The sequence below is a fragment of the Oryzias latipes genome, chromosome 5 (genome assembly GCF_053564925.1).
Source record: "Oryzias latipes strain Hd-rR chromosome 5, Olatipes_Hd-rR_3.1".
NCBI classification, from domain to species: Eukaryota; Metazoa; Chordata; class Actinopteri; order Beloniformes; family Adrianichthyidae; genus Oryzias; species Oryzias latipes.
In genome coordinates, this window is record NC_136241.1 from 13,990,892 (window position 1) to 14,008,283 (window position 17,392).

Here is a 17,392-nt window from a genome sequence, read left to right on the forward strand (position 1 = left end):
AAATAGGGACTTTAAAAACAGCCAGAAATATTGTGTCATAACATTTTATGCTTCTAATTTTCACAAAGATAATTTAGGCATGTAAAGCGTTATTAATCTTATTAAGGGGCTTAAGTAATTCAAAATTAACTTTTTGAGCTTTTAAGTGTATTACAATGTTCTTTCCTCTCAAAAAACAACCCAAAGTGGTATTTTCATCCATTCACTCATTTCTGAGTATTCCTCTAAAAACCTGTTCTCTGAGCATCAGCCCCTCCCAGTGAGTGATGTCACAAAGTGAAGAACAGCCCCTTCCTGGAAGACTCTGCGCTGCCAGCATCCCCCCCAGGCTAAGGCACAAACTCACTTTCTCCACGGAGCTAGTAGTGATCGCACAAACGCTTTCCTTTTTTGGCACAATATGCATATCCATTTTTGCAAAAGTTTGGATGTTGTTTGTTTTTTATGGGGAAACACATTTTATTAAAAATGTGTTCTTTAGTGTGCCAAAGTTAATATATTATCACATATATAGGGATATAGTTTACCCTGAAAGGCTTAAGAGAAGCACGATATAGAGTTTGCATTAAAATCCTATTCTTAAACAAGTTTGCTCACAGTCGTGTTCAGGCATGGATTGCCCTTTGAAGAGCGCAAAGTAATCATTAAACTGACATTTTCTCAAAAATGTTTAATCGTAAAGACTTGTGAATTTGTTTTAGTCTGTGTAAAGAGCAGCACGGACAACTACTCAGTGAGAAAAGTAGCGTTTTTTTCTACGGTCACATATCTCAAAATGCCCCCAAAAATCTGGCGGCGGCATGAAATCTTGAAGATTCTGCAAATGCCTCCCCGCAGTGGTTGTTGTATTTGTGACAGTAGTATTAGCTGAACTATAAGTCACTACAAGTCTGTATAAGGTGTCATTTTCTAATTTGCATATTATTTGCAATAACTTTTTTTGAAAATCCAAATTAAGCTTCAGTTTTGCCTTTTTTTTGTTAGTTTACCAATACAATTTCTCACCATTTCTCACTCAAAATACTATTTTTGTTTTAAATTCTGGATTTGGTTTTAAGAAAATAAGTCACCATGGGGTTTTGGAAAGTCGCTAAATATGATTGACAGAAAAGTTGCTGAGTTGGCAACACTTAGAAAAAGAGACTTTATGCAATCAAAGATGAGAGAGATCCCCTTGTTAAAGGCTAAATATTTTTTCAGGGAATCTGTTTATGAACATGATACAGAGCTTCAGTAAACTGTAAAGTACTGCGGGTTTAATTAAGAAGGCAGTCCCCCTTGAGTTGTTCTTCGTCGGACAGAACAGATATTTAAAAAAAAGTGTATATTTTGACCTATTGATTTCTACAAAAACATTTTCCCATTAAAAGTCACAGTTTCTGTTGCCTGGTTATCCAAACCCTGGATTTTAAGTGCCAAACCATCGAAAGAAAACGGACATAATGAAGCTAAATGATTTTGATTAGCTGAGCAACAAAAGATTGACATTATCTGGCCAGATAATGTGCTTTTGAAACAACAGGGGCAGCTATATTAAAATCCACTATTATCCCCCTTTTCTTGTCACACAGCAATTTGTTCATCTCTTCAAAAGGATCCATGTGATAATCAAACCACGGCCTGTATTCAAATGGATCTCAAGGGGGAACAGTTTGTAAAACTGGTTTGATTATCCTTTTTTTACCACTTGAATTTAGCAAACAAAGATACACCCTTATTACCCTAACATGTTTAAAATAATCAGATCCTATGTTTTACTCAGATCCCACGTTTTGAACATTTGTTCAAAAAATTCCTTTAAGAAGTGTTTTTTAAAACGGACAACGTCAAATACTTTTTTGGCTCCATAAGAGATTTTTAGTTTGTCTTATTAACAGATAGTCAAGTCAGATAGAAAAGTGAACATACTGGATTTTAAAGTCTACTGTCACAGCAATGGTTTAAAAAACACCCTGACTTTAATGTAACTTTTAAAGGTTTCTTTTATAAGAAACACTAAAAAAGGAAAACCCACCATTATATAAATGACAACATGATTTCACTTTGATTATTACATTGTTATTAAAAAACTTTATGTTTTTGGGAGTATATGTATTACTTGGTGAGGTGCAACTTATATGTGATTTAAAAAAAAAAGCAACAACCACTACAGGGTAGGTAGGCATGTCTATGAGTATTTGCTACTTACAGCTTTGCGAGAAAAAGAAGCGCCACTCAGTCTTATACTTAGTCTCACTTGGCATGTGATGCCTACGTTCAGAATGTTCTTGAACACGTTTTTAGCATATGGTGTTCATATTGGACTGTTGCCACTCCATACCAATGCATGCACTCACAGTTGGAAGAGGCTTGGTGTGAAATGTCAAAGCGGTGCAAATCTTACTCCAGGCTTATTCTGAATATTAATTTCACTTTGATTACTTTTCAAACAGTTGACATTTCTGTGTTTTGTAAATGACGCTACCATACGTCAGAACCAAATCCAAGTCCCTGATTAGTCAAAGTTTAACTTATAGCACGTATTTTGTTGTTTGAGCGTTTGGTTGACTTTTCGGCACATCCTTTCAGAGGTTGCCACACTGAATCAGCTTTCACTAAAGCGATAAATAGTTGTGTCATCGCATAAAAATGCATATTTTCATCAGACACATTTTGACCTATTTTATTGATTTACATGACAAATAGTCTGTTATTATGATTTGCCTTTCAAGATAAAATGTCCGTCCTTCTCCCCGTATTTGGTCAAAAGAGCCACTTATACGTGATTAATCTTTCTTTTTCTCTGCATTTTTGGTTGCTGCCACTTTAACTCTGGAGCGACTCATACCCTGAAAATTACGATATATAAAAAGTTACACACAAAAATGAAGGGAATGACCGTCCTCTAACAAAAATATATTAAAACTTCTTTTCCCCTGTATTTCTTTCAAACTGATATTTTTTTTAACCAAAAAAGAAAATGACTGCAGGAAAAAAAAAAACATTTAAACTGCAAATGTTTTAAACTGTTGTTTTAATCTTAGGTCAAAGTTTATCTGTAAAGAAGAAGAAGGAAGTTTCTCCTGCAGTCTGGAGAACTCAGTTTCACCCTCTGTGGGATTTCCGAGGAAAATCTGGAACAGTTCTATTCTGATGGGAGTCGAGTATGAAGACCCAAGGGTAAATTCAACTAAAAGTGTTTGATCTTTTTGCCAGCTGATTTACATTTGTGGCCTACAGTCCTAATCTGCCCATTTATAACCACCAAATACAAGAAAGGAGTGACTGACATTAAATCAGTCAAGTGCAATATCTTTTCCCATTCTTCTTTCCCTTCATCCATTGGGTCTATACTTTTAATTCCTGCCATTTTTTCCCCCACTCTTTTAGCATCTTTCGCATCACTTCTCCAGCCTCACATCCCTCAGGTCTTGCCTCCCTCGAGGGTCTCCATCTCAAGTACAAGATATGCTTAACCGCCACGACACAAACACATTGGTTTTTTGAGAGGGTAGATGCATTAAATGAAGCATCGACTGTGTTTGTGTGACTGTAGTGTTGTTGCATAACTTTTTTTACTACCAAGGATACTCAGAAAGTAAGGACAGACACTCCTCTTGCTTACTGATAACACGAGTCCCTGTCTGTGGTCTCTAGAAGATGAAACCCCTTTGAAATTCACATCAAATAGTTTTCAGTTCGAAGCATTTATTCAGGATTTCTTAATGTTGTCGATTTCTTGCAGAACTCAATCTCCCAAGACATAGCATGTATGAAAACATCTTGAACGTTGAAAACATAATTTAAGTTTGTGTACCTTTTTTCTTCTTCCTGTTGTCTGTGGATAAAAAGATAGAAAAAATTGGTACTTTGTTGGCACTCCTGAATTCTGTAAGATCTTCTCATTTATCACTTCATTCTCTTACATAACCAACACACACATACCAAAGCACCCTCCTACACACCCTCCCACACACTCCCTTGCAGCCTCTGTTCACCCCGCATGCACAGGTGGTCTGCTTTTCACCTCATAAGAAGCTCGCCTGGCCCCACTGCCAGCGCGATTTCCCATGAGTCATCGTGTTACAATTTTCAGCAAGACCGAAAAGGAAGCATACTTTAAAGCCCAAGTCTTCTTCATCCAACTTTTGCTCACTGCCATCTGGCTGCGCGGCAATGCATGACATGACAATGATGTGCGCAGATGTACGCAAATCTGTTTGTTCCACTGCAGGTTGTCTGAGTTTGGAGGAAGGCAGACTGGCAGATGTTTATGGTATACACGCTGGCATATGCAGAGTAGCAAAGTTGACAGTCTCACACCTACATAGGTGGATGTTCTTTTTTTGTTGTTGTCATTATTTTGGGTAACAGCTGACAGGTGAATGGTTGTGTGTTGTTTTCAAATGTGCAGCTACAAACCGGTGCCAGGAACTAGTTTTTCACAAGCTGTTTTGCTCCATTTTTAAGCCATTTATTTTATACTAACTTCCACGTGGTCTGTTAAGGTTTTATTAAGATTGTAAAAGTCTGTTGGTCTGGACCACATGGTCTGATCGAATCCTGAACTTTACGTCTGGTCTATAATCAGACTGCTGTCAAGCAGACTTTCCTGTTCTGAACCTAAGCTTGTAATCAACACCACCTGACCAAAGATCTCCACATTTATTGGTCAGGAATGACCAAAGTGAGGCAAAGAAACTAGAGAAAACTAGCAGAAATTATGTAAATCTTGCACTTTGCAATCCTTGTTGGAATAAACTTCATATTTGGCTGACCAATTATGATCGTCTGTATCAACGTCAGGTACAACACTTTTTACATGTTCATGACACATAGATTGCTGGGAAAACTTTAAGAAGCAGTGTTTATGACGTTAAAAGTTGTTTTAATCAGCCTGCATTCATCCGACCCCACTTCAATGACTGACTGTGTCTAGTCATTGCTTCACGTTTCCCCGCGGCTCATCATTTGCTTCCTTTCTACTCTCCCCATAACACCTAGCTATGGTGACTGCTTTGGTCCAGCTGTTCCGCTCCGAGGATGTATTATTGCGTTCAGGCCGAGGAAACTCAGAGCGAACCGAAGCTCAGTCGGTTTGGAAACGAACCGAGACCACCTCGAAATAAATGGTCAGAGTGCGGTTCCTGGTCCTGGAGCAAGGTCCGCTTGGGGGCATTCAGACTAAAGATTTGTTCTGGATTACCGGGTTAAACAAATTCTGGTTTACTTTAAGCGGACCAAATGTATCAAGTCTGAATACAACCTTCATTATGATCGTGCCATTTTTAGCCAAAACAAGAAAATGTGTCATTTTCTTGGACATAGTTTCTGTTGGGCGGCATTAGCTTATTAAAAAGTTGTGGCGGGACTGCTGGCACAGAGTAAGCCCTGCCCGACTTCCCGACATGCAATTAAAACTCTACCGCTAGGTTACAGCCACTTACACCCCCAACCTAACATTATCGGTGCAACAAAAATGTCGAGCGATATGGGAGCTATCTAGCCATACAGTTTTGAGCCAGATACCAGCTCAGACAAGGAAACCAAAGATGTACATGGATTTATTTGTCTGTAAGTGGATACATCAGAATGGAGGTATTTTGGTATATGGTATTTTCTATGGCACAAATAAGCTCTTTTTCAAACAGCTTTTCTTCGTCTGCTATGGAAGCGATTCTGTAGAATAATTAAAAATAAAAGTCAACACCAGAAATGCTTTTTCATTTTCAAAATGTAACTGCATTTTTTGACTCAAAATTAAAATGAAAAATCAATCCTTCAAAATGCTTTTTCATTCTCTTCTGCTCCTACATAGTCCTGAGAAGCTGTGTACAATCATCAGGAGGTCACACCATCACAAAGCCCTCTTCTCTGCCGCTAACACAAAGCTCCACTGCTCCTAGCATGTGTCTCTTAGCAGCCAGACACACGGAGACAGCACTGACGTCATCGCCCCACCTCCCCTCTGGAAATGCTCAGTCGAATTGAGATATGCAACACTATTCGCAGGGTGGATGTTAAAATGAAAATGCAATCCCCTCCTTGCATTTTCGTTTTAATTATGATACAGAATAAGCGGTTTTCAAGTAGAAAAGGAAAAAGCATTTTGGTGGATTGATTTTTCATTTTAATTTTGAGTCATTTGATGCAGCTTCATTTTGAAAATGAAAAAGCATTTCTGTTAATCCATTTTAATGGTCAAAGGCAAGGCAAGGCAAGTTTATTTGTATAGCACAATTCGTACACAAAGTAATTCAAGGTGCTTCACAAAACAGAAAAATGCATTAAAATCACAATACATCATTGAAATCAACGTAAAATTTACTTTAAAAGAAAAGAAAAAATTTGAAAAATGATTTAAAAATAAAGGAAGGAAAGGAAAGAAAAGTGCAGATAGGACCTTTCAGTCATATACACGGCTGAACAGAAATGTTTTAAGTCTAGATTTGAACATGAACACAGAAGAGGCCTGTCTTACGCCTTCAGGGAGGCTGTTCCAGATTTTAGCTGCAGAATATTGAAACGCTGATTCCCCTTGTTTAGTCATTTAGACATTTAGACATTTCTAAATGAATTATGCTACACATTTACCAGAGAACTTTTTGAAAATGAAATGTCAAATACCATTTTCTTTATCATTTTAATTAAGTTACAGAACAAGCAGTGTTGAAGTAGAAAAGGAAAAAGCATTTTGGTGGATTGCTTTTTCATTTTAATTTTGAGTCAAAAAATGCAGTTACATTTTGAAAATGAAAAAGCATTTCTGGTTTTGTCTTTTATTTTTGATTATGCTTCTGAATCGCTTCCATAGTCTGCTCCTGGTTCACAATTATTTGAATAAAAAAATACCCAGAAATTGAATTTAAGCTTAATTTTCTTCACACATGTCGTCCATCATCAGAAAAACGCCACAAAAACATGTTAAAAACACAATATTCATTGCATGGATCTTTAGGTAATTTAATATGGACTTCACTCCAACAATACATTTCTCAGTTATTTGGCTTAGATTTGAACATTTTGGCCCAAACAAAGGATAGTGGCCAAACGGGCTGATCTAGATTATATATTATATATTTTTAAAGATCCTGAAATATCATTTGTAAAAAATTATTAAATTGTTTTTTGTTTTTGTTTGTCAGGATAAAACATGTATTCTACTCTGGCGAAGTTTTCTGTGCAGGTCTTAGTGTTGCAAATAAAAGATCAAATAAATTGCTTTAATAAGGGGTCCACAAAGGCCATACAGGATCTTCTTATGGCTTTACGATGCATCGTGATCAATGGCACAAATAGAATTCACATGATGTTGAGCCTGCTGTAATCAATAACCTGTAAACCATGGATAGATGGGGAGCTGTTATGGCCATAAAAAAAGGAGCCACTTTTATTGACATGGCCGTCCATCCTCCTCTGCTAACCTTCTGTTACTCTCTGGAGAGAAAGAGACTCCCCCTACCTCTATTTCATGTTTGTGTCGTCTATAAAAGCAAGCTGAGTTATGTTTATGCTCTCAGAATGTTTTGAACACACCCAGTTTATTTTTCATGCGTCATAAAGGGGCTTCATAGACAGTGTCTTTGCAGTGCTTTGCTTAGAGGAGCAGCATAGAGGTGGAGGCTGGAAGTGCTTGGCCAGAATGATCCCTGTGCTTTGCATAAATTAAAACTTTCTTCACAATGTGTAATGTGTAATCATTCATGCAGGTGCACGACAACTGTATTTTGGGAAACTGTTTTATTTATTTATTTTTACTGTGCAAATATACATTTTGGAGTATTAAAATGGTTCCTTAAAGGTTTGTGTATATTCAAAGTAAATGTTTCACAATATGAAGCAATACAGCTACAAAGAAGATCAGTAAACCTTTTTGGATTTGTATTGCAGCCAAGAAAAGTTACCTCAAAGGGCCTAAATCATCCAAAATTAACTTTTTGAGCTTTTAAGTGTATTATAATGTTAATTCCTCAATATAAACAACCCCCAAGGCGGTATTTTGAACTGTTCACTCATTTCTGAGTATTCCTCTAAAAACCTGCTCTCTGAGCACCAGCCCCTCCCAATCCACGAAAATGATCGGGTATTCACATTCATATGTATGAAAGTGTGGAACAGCTCCTGCCAGGAAGACTCTATGCTGTCAGCACCGTCCCCAGGCTAACACACAAACAACCACTTTCACCGCAGAGCTAGCTGTAAACTGCAAAACCGCTTTCATTTTTAAAATGCACAATATGCACATCCATTTTTGCAAAAGTTCGGATGTTTTTTGTTTTCACGGGCGAGACGCTTACAAGCTGCAGAGGCCGACTCTAGATTGACCTCATGACATGGGCGGCGTCCACAAGGAGTACTAGGCGGTGCCTCAGAGATTGAGTCGTCTTATTATCAGGTACGAAAATGAACAGCTCAAACGACTCATATTTCATTAGTAATTTGTTCTTTAGTGTGTCAAAGGTTATATATTATCATATAGATGGATATACTGATAGTTTACTCTGAAAGGCTTAAGAAGAAATAGGCCCTTTAAAGACCGACTCCGTTGAGTGTGTTCATAGTGTTTTTCATATGTAAATGTGGCATTTTTCTCATGATGCAGAACATATATAAAGAAAAAGAAGCTTATAAACGTGTTTCTGAAAATTCCTTTACTCACATTGTTTTAAATTAGTAGCAGATGAACAAAAAATGCTGTTTGAAAAAACTTGTAGTGATGTAGAAGTACAATCACCAAAAATTCCACGCATCCACTTAAATTAATCACCTTGACCCATGTATGTCCTTGTTTTCCTGACGTCTGGCTCAAAACTGTACAGCTGAATAGCTCAAATTTTGCTCGCCATTCTTGCTGCACTTGTAATGTTGGAGTTGGGGTTGTAAGGGGCTGTAAGAAAGCAAAAGAGCGTTTAAAAGAAGGGTGACAGGAAGTGGGGATGGACTTAATGCATGCCAACAGTCCCAGCCACAATTTAAAGGGTGAATTTCTACAGAACTCCTGCTGCTCTGCAGAAACTGTGTCCTAGAAAACAACATGGGTTTGTTGATTTTGGCCAAAAACGGAATAATCATACTTAAAAGACCACCAGCAACACTCTTAAAATAGATCAAAAGATGATCGGAGTAGAACTTTTTTTAGAAAAGTCTCGATTAGAAGTGATGTTTTTCTCACATTTTAGTGTTCAATGTACAGGAGCGAGGCCCATCCCTGTTTTATTAAGTCATCAATGGAGTTTGTTTGTGGAAAATCTGTGTTTACGTCCAGAATTCCCCTCATCTTCTCTCTTTGAGACACTAAATGTACAGGATTTAAAGCTCTGCTGCTACACAGTCTACATGGTGTGACTTCAAATTATTTTTAAATCTATGTGTCTACGACTGCCTTAGCAACAAAATCAGCAAAGCAATGTTTCCATGTGAAAAGAGACAAATCTCAATGTGCTTTCAAATATATTTTTACCCTGGATGGTGGGTTACACCTGGTACGATAAAAATACTAAAAAACATGCACAACGTTTGAAAAATATGGGTTGAACCTAAAGTAGGCAGCTTTCACTGGTTTCCTGCACAAATGGCTCTTTTGGCTGTCGGCTTAAACATGCAGCGTCTCTTGATATACTGCAAATGCTCCACAAGCATCATGCCAGATGAGACATTTGTATGAGGTGATATGTATTGATTTTCAATAAGAGACTTCTGCAGCTTTTAAGATATTACTTTCACAATTAGAGTATCAGCATTGAGCCATTAAGTTGAGTGTTGCTTTACACCTACTGTATTTTCATTATGTGGCATCTTGATGATAATGGAGTAAACTATCTTAGACTCTTTCTCAGAGGTTTTTCTTAAGTGCTCAGCTGAGGAGTAGTCTGCTAAGTGAAGCCACTTTATGGTTCATTTTATATTATCTGTCCTCATTAACCTTTGCTGACCATTTGGACTGTGAAAGGTAGCATGGAGTGTGTATACACAGCAAAATCTGCAGTGTTGATTTGTGTTGAATTTTCCAGTGTTAAATATTTCGAGTTGATAAGTGTTGATCTTAGTGTTGTTTTGAGCACATCCAGTGTTAAAACAGAATTTGGGGCGGAGCTTTGTGCTGCAACGGCTGACGGAGTTATTTCAAAGTCTGTTGGCGGTTTTTTCTCGGAGAGCGGAGGAGGAAAGTCGTCTGCGACATTCATTTCAAAAGGGTAAGAACAAAAATATAAATTTCTTCACTTTTATAAACATAAAGCATGCTTGTAATGCGATAGATATTAGTTAGCTTCGATGTATATATTGCTCTTAATGTTAAGTAACGCGCTATTTTTCTTTAGCTAGTTTTTCAGTGTTACATCATCATGGCGACCCACTCCAATGAAAATCGCCTTTTCTTGAGTATTTTTAACATATTTTTGTTACATTTTTCTGATGATATTGGAAATTGAATAATGTAATATGTAAAACTGTGTTTTTAGTATTTCTTTTTGTAATTGTAGCAGACAAAAATGCGCCGTTCGGAAAAAAAAAAACCTCAAATGTGACGCAGTTACTAAAATGGGCGACCCGGTCTCTCCGCTCTGCCCCCCTCATGCGTCTAATAGATCCATGAACGTCTTTGTCTCGTCTGCGCTGGAATCTGGATCTAAACTGTACGCACAAGGTAGTGTTGGATGGTAGTGTCACCGTTTTCCAGCTCAAAGTAATCTGAAAACCGCCAATCTCTTCTATGTCCCCGGGGTGGGGGCGCTGCGTACGCTGACACAAGCACACACACGCACACCCCACACACAGTTCTGCTCCCGGACTTTCATTCATTTTCTTAACCCAATTTTGGACAGGCGGGGCGGGGCGGCAAACCCCCAACAAAAGGTTGTATGACAGAGCCCGGGTCCGTTAAGCGCCGTCTCTGCCTGTTGCGTCTCCAGGTTAAAAAGGATAGCGGCACTCCAGCGGCCATACAGCCTAACTTAGTCCGGTACGGTATTTTCATGAGAAAAAAACCCCGCTGAACCGACCCTAAAACCGCCAAAAACGCCCCCAACATAGTTAAAAGACAACTGAGCGCTGTCACAACAAGGATCCGAAATATAGTAGTAGTGGGACTTTATAAATCTAATGTTATAACTATGGTACAAGGTTGGACTCAATTACAGGTGTGAATAAATCAAAAGCACATTTTTAAATCGAAAGTGATTTGAGCATTAATAAGAAAAGTAACTTCTGCTGCGCGCCATAATTATCTAAAGATGGGGGAGGAGGAGGAGAATGGACATTCATTGGAGGCTTGACAGGGGCGCGAGACAAAAAAATACACAGTAATTTTATGACCCTTTTGCTACTTATTTATTATAAAATACTTAAATGTCACAGGATGGGTGAGATTCTGTGTGTGCATGTGCGTCAGTTAAATAGAAAATCACTCCAGACACGTTTTTGATCAAGTAATAGTTGTTTTATGAAAGAAAGCTAGAAAAAGTTGATTTTGCATATTACACATTTTTAAAAGTATTACTGATATGAATTCTGTTCATTAGAACAAAAATGTTTATCTATGCTTCAACTTGTCTAAGAGCAAATTAATTCTGTGAAACTAAAGTACTGTTTTTCCTTAACAGTTTCTGTTAACTGCCACTATGCTGCTAAAGGTCAAATATGAAAGTACCAAAAAATACATCCGATTACAGTCAGGATTTACCTATGCAGATGTCATCTGTGAAGGTGAGCAGGCATTCTGTATAATTAAATATTTACATCATTTGGTCTTTGCTAAAATGCAAGGAAGCTGGGAATATTTGATCAAATGTAATGACATTTTTTTATTACTGCAGATGTTATTACTTTTTTTCTTTCTTTCGCTCATGCCAATTTTTTTTTTCCAGTAAAAAACAAGTTTGGACTTCCAGATGGAACTGAGCTTCACATTTTTGACGACTTTGACACAGCAGTGGAGGAAGATGTTCTTCTTGAACTTATAGAAAGCAAACCTGACCTGTGTCTGACTGTTTGTGACAGCATATCAGACAGTAAGTTTCAGTAACTTTTTGAATGATTTCACATAACTTATCATTAGCTCTTGTACAAATTTTTACATTTTTTTCCCTTTCTCTCCCTTAGAACATTCATGTCCATCCACCCTCCCTGAAGAACAGTCAGTCACTTTAAGTGTGACTGATTTCTTTAGAGAGCTAGGAATTCCCACTGTCAGAGATGGAACAAGCTGCGAGGTCTTAAGTAAATCAACCACTGAGATTTCTGAGTCAGATGCTGCAAAAGAGGTATACAATTTGAAGTTAAAAAATATATTTTTAAAAATATTTGGATCTCTAATTAAAAAAAGAAACATGACAATGTTAAATGTAAGGGCGTTTGTGCTATGTAGCCTTTGGTTATAGTGTATGGAGCCAAGTCTTATTAAATGTTCAGAATAGTCTCAATGTAAGCTTAACATTGTTATTTCATTTTTAATCAATTTTTATGTGTATGTGGGTAGATGGTTGAAAATGCCTTGCATGCGAAGCCAGGAGGTGAGGATGTTCTAGATGAGTACAAGTCAGAAAATTCACTAAAGCATGGGACCCGAAGGAAGCTTGTCAACATATTGGTTAGCCATATGACTGAGTTACATGGGTTAGTGTTTTTTCTGTTATTTTCACTGTTGTCACACAGTTATCTTCTGGTAGTTTTACAGAAAAATGCCCTTTTTTGTTGCTCTATTTTATTTTTTTAGATTCACAAGACAAAAGTGATGTTTGGTAGAACTGGTTGTAGTTTAAGTTAACTTGATTTCTTCATTTTATGTTGTTTTATTTTTCTTTTGAATTTTGAAGGAGGATTCCATCTCACAAACAGAAAGAGAAGTATGCCCTTGGAATCATAACACTTTTTCCTTCACTGCGGGACCCCTTTTCTCCAAAGGGCTATGTAAGTTTATTTAAAATTAGACAAACAAGAAGACAGCATTTGTCTGCAGCTGTGTTTTGAAATGTTTGTTATTCTTAAATTATTTAATAGGAACACTTTTATGATGCACAAAAGGGCACTGGATATTTAGCATGGCGCCTCAAGACCATATCCAGAAAGAAGTATCAGAGGCCGGTCAAAGTAGCTAAAGATCTTGAAGCCCATGGACCAAACCGCAAAAGATCAGCAGATGGAGTGCCTCAGCAACTTACTGGAGATGCCTGCAAAGAGGCAATATCATTTCTTCTCCATTGTAATGACGACACAAGTGTTATGGAAAAGATGAAGAAGACCTTTAAACACCGCCAGGAACTGATCCATGATCCACAAAGAACAGAAGAAGTCTTCAAAGTCTTTCCACGTTTTTTAGATGTCAAAGGACTTGTAAGCGTTTGTAATGATCTTGACCTTTTTCAAATATTGGTAGATTTTGACAGCTCACTGTAAAGTATTCATTCATATAATACATTTTCCCTTTTATGTAATTAACAGCTTAACCAAGACTTTGTGCTGGTGTTTGGAGCTGAAACTGCCTCGAGGATGCTTGAAAAGTGGGACACGACATTTAAGCAAAAGATCATTGAGGAGGCCAAACACCTGACACGGACAAATGAATTGTTTCAACTTTTGAAAGCTGCTGAAAACTTAACAGAGAATGATGAGACCAGTAAGCATTACATTGTCTATAAATATGATAGTTTACACTGTATTATCTCTGTGTTCAGAGTGGATAATAATAATTTCTTCCCAAATTCTCTGTTATTTTTTTATATTTTGATAGACTGGGACAGTGATATGGCTTCACTGCTGCTCCTTCTTCATCTGTTGCCACCCACAGCAGGACGAAAGAGGATTAAAATAAGCCCCACTGATGCTGTACCTAAAATGGTGCACTTTCATAAGGTATGGGTTTTACAATATTTACAAACTGGGAGTGAAAAAAAATCACAGGTAGGTCATGCACAAATGTGTTCATATTTTTTATTTTAAGTTGTGCAAAATATTAATTTGTGTACACTTTTGTGTTTCAGCATACATTTCTAATTGAAAGTTATCTAACCAAATTCTGCATCCCCTAACAAACACTAGCTAACTTTATGTCTTCCTCCACTGTATCCATAAACGTCCTCTTTGGTCTTTTTCAAGATGTCTGAGCTATCTCAGTCTGGCCTGAATTCTCTAAATTGGAGATAATGTTTGCACCCAAGAAGTAACACTCATATCCTAAAATATCTATTTATTTTGAAATCTTTGTCAATGTTTTCTTTTTCAGTCATGTTGCAGCATTGGTGAACACCTGCAAAAACGTGAAGGCAAGCAACCCTACATCCTTGCCATTGGCCAAACCCAGAACAAAATTGAGACCTTCTACATCATTGTGGACAAACAGCTCATTCCCTGCCAAGCCACTAGTTCACTGGGCGCGTTTGATGAACTCTTTAAATCCCACTATGTTTTCAACTTGTCCTATGAGGAATCCCTGGTCCAGCTCTACACTTTTGTTCAAACAACCATCTTTAACATCGATGTCACAACAACAGACGAGTCTCCGAGAGTTCGTGAGTTGCGTGCTAAACTGCTCAACTAGCTTAAAATATGTTTAAGTGTTTCATTTGTCAGGCTGTTCATGTGACCTGTAAGTCTTTGACAATCCATTTAAGACTTGACCATAGTTTTTATCCAAGCACCAGGTTTAAGTTGCTTTGTGCACAAGGTTGTTGTAGGCGTCAGTTTTCAACTTATTCTGGTTTCAAAAAGCATTTGGAAACTGTTCACAGGGACAAGTTACAGAGTGGTAATTCAGCAAACTTAGAACCATTTGAGGCCCCTTCTTTCAATGACACAACAGAAGTAAATTCGGCAGATGAAACTCTGAGGTCAGAGGCTGGATGTTCTGAGAATAGTGGATCAAGTCCTCAAAAGGAGAATGTTAAAAGTATCTGCACTTCAATTATAGCTAAACTCCAAGGAAGTGGAATGGCAAACAGTGTTGTTTCAACTATAATTAGTGATATGCAAGAACTTACAACTGAAATGCAGTCTCAAATCAAAGTTGAAGTTTTGTCTGCTTTGCCTCCAGACAACCCAATAAGACCTTCACTAGAAAAAACCTTTGACAAATTTGAAAATCCCTTTTTGAGCTTTAACACAGAAACAAAAAGAGTAAAATACTTCAAGAACAAATGGGGGATAGTTGAGCCTGTAGAAATAATGTTAGGTGTTCGATTTGACAATCGTAAAAATAAACAAACAGGCACTTACGATCAAGTTCCAGTTAAAGATACATTTGTTTACATTCCGATTTTAGAAACAATTAAATTTATATGCCGAAATTCTGAAATATGTAAACTTCTCAAACATCATCACTTCTCAAAAACTAATGTACTTGAAGACTTTTGCGATGGAAGTTATTTTAAAGCACACCCACTTTTCTCAGAAAAGCCAAATTCTCTACAAATTCTGTTGTATTATGATGATTTCGAAACAGCTAACCCACTTGGTTCAAAACGCACTGTTCATAAAGTTGGTGCCCTCTATTTTGTCCTTAGAAATTTGCCAGCCAAGTTTAATTCTGCTCTCATGAACATTCATTTGGTTGCACTGTTTCACACAGATGATGTTAAGAAATATGGCTTTGATCCTATTCTGCAGCCTCTGATTAATGATATCAAAATATTGGAACACGAAGGCCTTTACCTTCCATTCTCCACAGAAAAAGTCCATGGAACCATCTGTCAGATAACTGGGGACAACCTAGGAATGCACACAATTCTGGGTTTTACAGAGTCTTTTAATGGGCATTATTTTTGTCGTTTGTGCTTGATTGAAAAAGATGATGCCCAGAGAATTTACAATGAGGACGATTTCCAGGTAACTCTGCGTGAAAGAAATGTTTTTGAAATGCATTGCAAACAATTACAGTCGGAGCCACAAAAGTCATCTGTTTTTGGCTTAAAGCAAAATTCACCACTGAATAGTCTGCTTTACTTTCATGTTTCAAACAATTTCTCATTTGACATAATGCATGACATTCTTGAAGGGGTGGCTCAATATGAGATAAAGTTATTGTTGGAATATCTGTCAGAAAATTTTTTGTCAAAATTTGAGCTACTGTCCAGAATTTATGCTTTTGACTACGGGTACCTGGAACGCAAAAATCGCCCTACCAGGCTTACTTTGGACAGTTGTGGCAACAGTGTTGGACTGAATGCCATTCAGACCCTGTGTCTTGTTAGAAACATTCCCTTGGTCTTTGGGGATATTGTGCCGGAAGGAAACCAAAACTGGACATTGCTGCTTCTGTTACTCCAGATAATTAACATAGTGTTTTCAACTTCTGTTTCATTCGGTATGACTGTGCTTTTGAAATATTTAATAATTGAACATCACAGCCTGTTTAAAGTGTTGTATCCAGGTAGAAATCTTATTCCCAAACACCATTTCATGATACATTACCCAGCTTGCATAAGAAAAATTGGACCTTTGATACATATGTGGAGCATGAGATTTGAAGCAAAACACAAGATTTTCAAAAACACTCTTAAAAACTTTAAGAACATTACTAAATCCCTTGCAAAAAAACACCAGATGTCACTTGGGTATCATTGGGAGACATCACAATTAGACAGCATTGAGTATGGGCCTTTGAAGTCATTTAATCTAAAAAATGAGCCCAATGTTGACATGTTTTTAAGAGCTCTGAATTTTTCACCAGAAAAAATCTTTTCAGCTAATTGGATTAAAATATGTGGTACAGAGTACAGGCAAGGACTAATAATCTGCAGTGATATTGTTGATGAAATTCCAATGTTTGGTAGGATACAAAAGATCCTTTTATTAAACACAGAGATCTACTTCCTTGTAGACAAGCTTGTGGTGGAACATTTCAATGAGCATTTTCATGCGTACAAAGTGTTCATAAGTAATGAAAATGATTTCATTAAAGCAGACTGTCTTGCCATTCACAGGCCGTTTGACTTACAAAGTGCCTACAGTGAAGACGACAGCATTTATATTGTACCTCTGTGTTTGTTGTAATGATGGTCAAATTTACCTTGTGCGCAAAATGTTATGGTGCTTGGATGATTTGTTACTCTTAATAAAGAGTTCAAAGCTTTCTCAAATGTCATAATATTTCTTTCACATTGTAAAATATTTTTACACTTGGTGTTTTCTCAGGCGGCTGCACCTACAACCAAGCTAGGGATAGGTAGGCAAAGATGATTGTGTATCTGCTCCTACTTCTGTATAATCAAAGAAAGCCACGCTTCAACTGATCGTCAGTTGTTTGTATGTATATATTGAGATAAACATATTTACAACATTATAGGAACCAAACCTTTTATGTTTTGTATTTGACTACTTATAAAAGTAAACTTAACGTAATATAAAACTAGTCTTTTAAAGGCACTAAAGTACAGAGAAAAAAAAACTAATCATGGGAATCAACTCAGAATAAGAGTTAATT

General features: G+C 37.2%; 1 protein-coding gene across 2 annotated transcripts; it reads left to right on the plus strand.

The window, feature by feature from the left end:
• Positions 1-9,931: 9,931 nt before the first annotated feature.
• Positions 9,932-17,062, plus strand: LOC111946284 (uncharacterized). Of its 2 annotated transcripts, XM_023954916.2 has the most exons (10): positions 9,932-10,172; positions 11,580-11,682; positions 11,844-11,987; positions 12,079-12,239; positions 12,455-12,591; positions 12,792-12,885; positions 12,976-13,308; positions 13,417-13,591; positions 13,706-13,827; positions 14,198-17,062. In XM_023954916.2, the coding sequence occupies exons 2-10, from the start codon at positions 11,598-11,600 to the stop codon at positions 14,510-14,512; spliced, it is 1,566 nt and encodes a 521-aa protein (XP_023810684.1). In that variant the 5' UTR covers positions 9,932-10,172; positions 11,580-11,597; the 3' UTR covers positions 14,513-17,062. The 2 variants fall into 2 exon arrangements, with proteins under 2 accessions (XP_023810684.1, XP_078804123.1); XM_078947997.1 differs by having other exon boundaries at positions 9,932-11,682.
• Positions 17,063-17,392: the final 330 nt, after the last annotated feature.

Bases quoted from the DNA above. Each gene is read 5' to 3' on its own strand.
- LOC111946284 (XM_078947997.1), top strand. From the start codon at position 11,598: ATGCTGCTAAAGGTCAAATATGAAAGTACCAAAAAATACATCCGATTA. The intron at 12,592-12,791 runs GTTAGTGTTTTT...TGAATTTTGAAG, and splicing joins CATATGACTGAGTTACATGG to GAGGATTCCATCTCACAAAC. The intron at 13,309-13,416 runs GTAAGCGTTTGT...TGTAATTAACAG, and splicing joins TTTTAGATGTCAAAGGACTT to CTTAACCAAGACTTTGTGCT.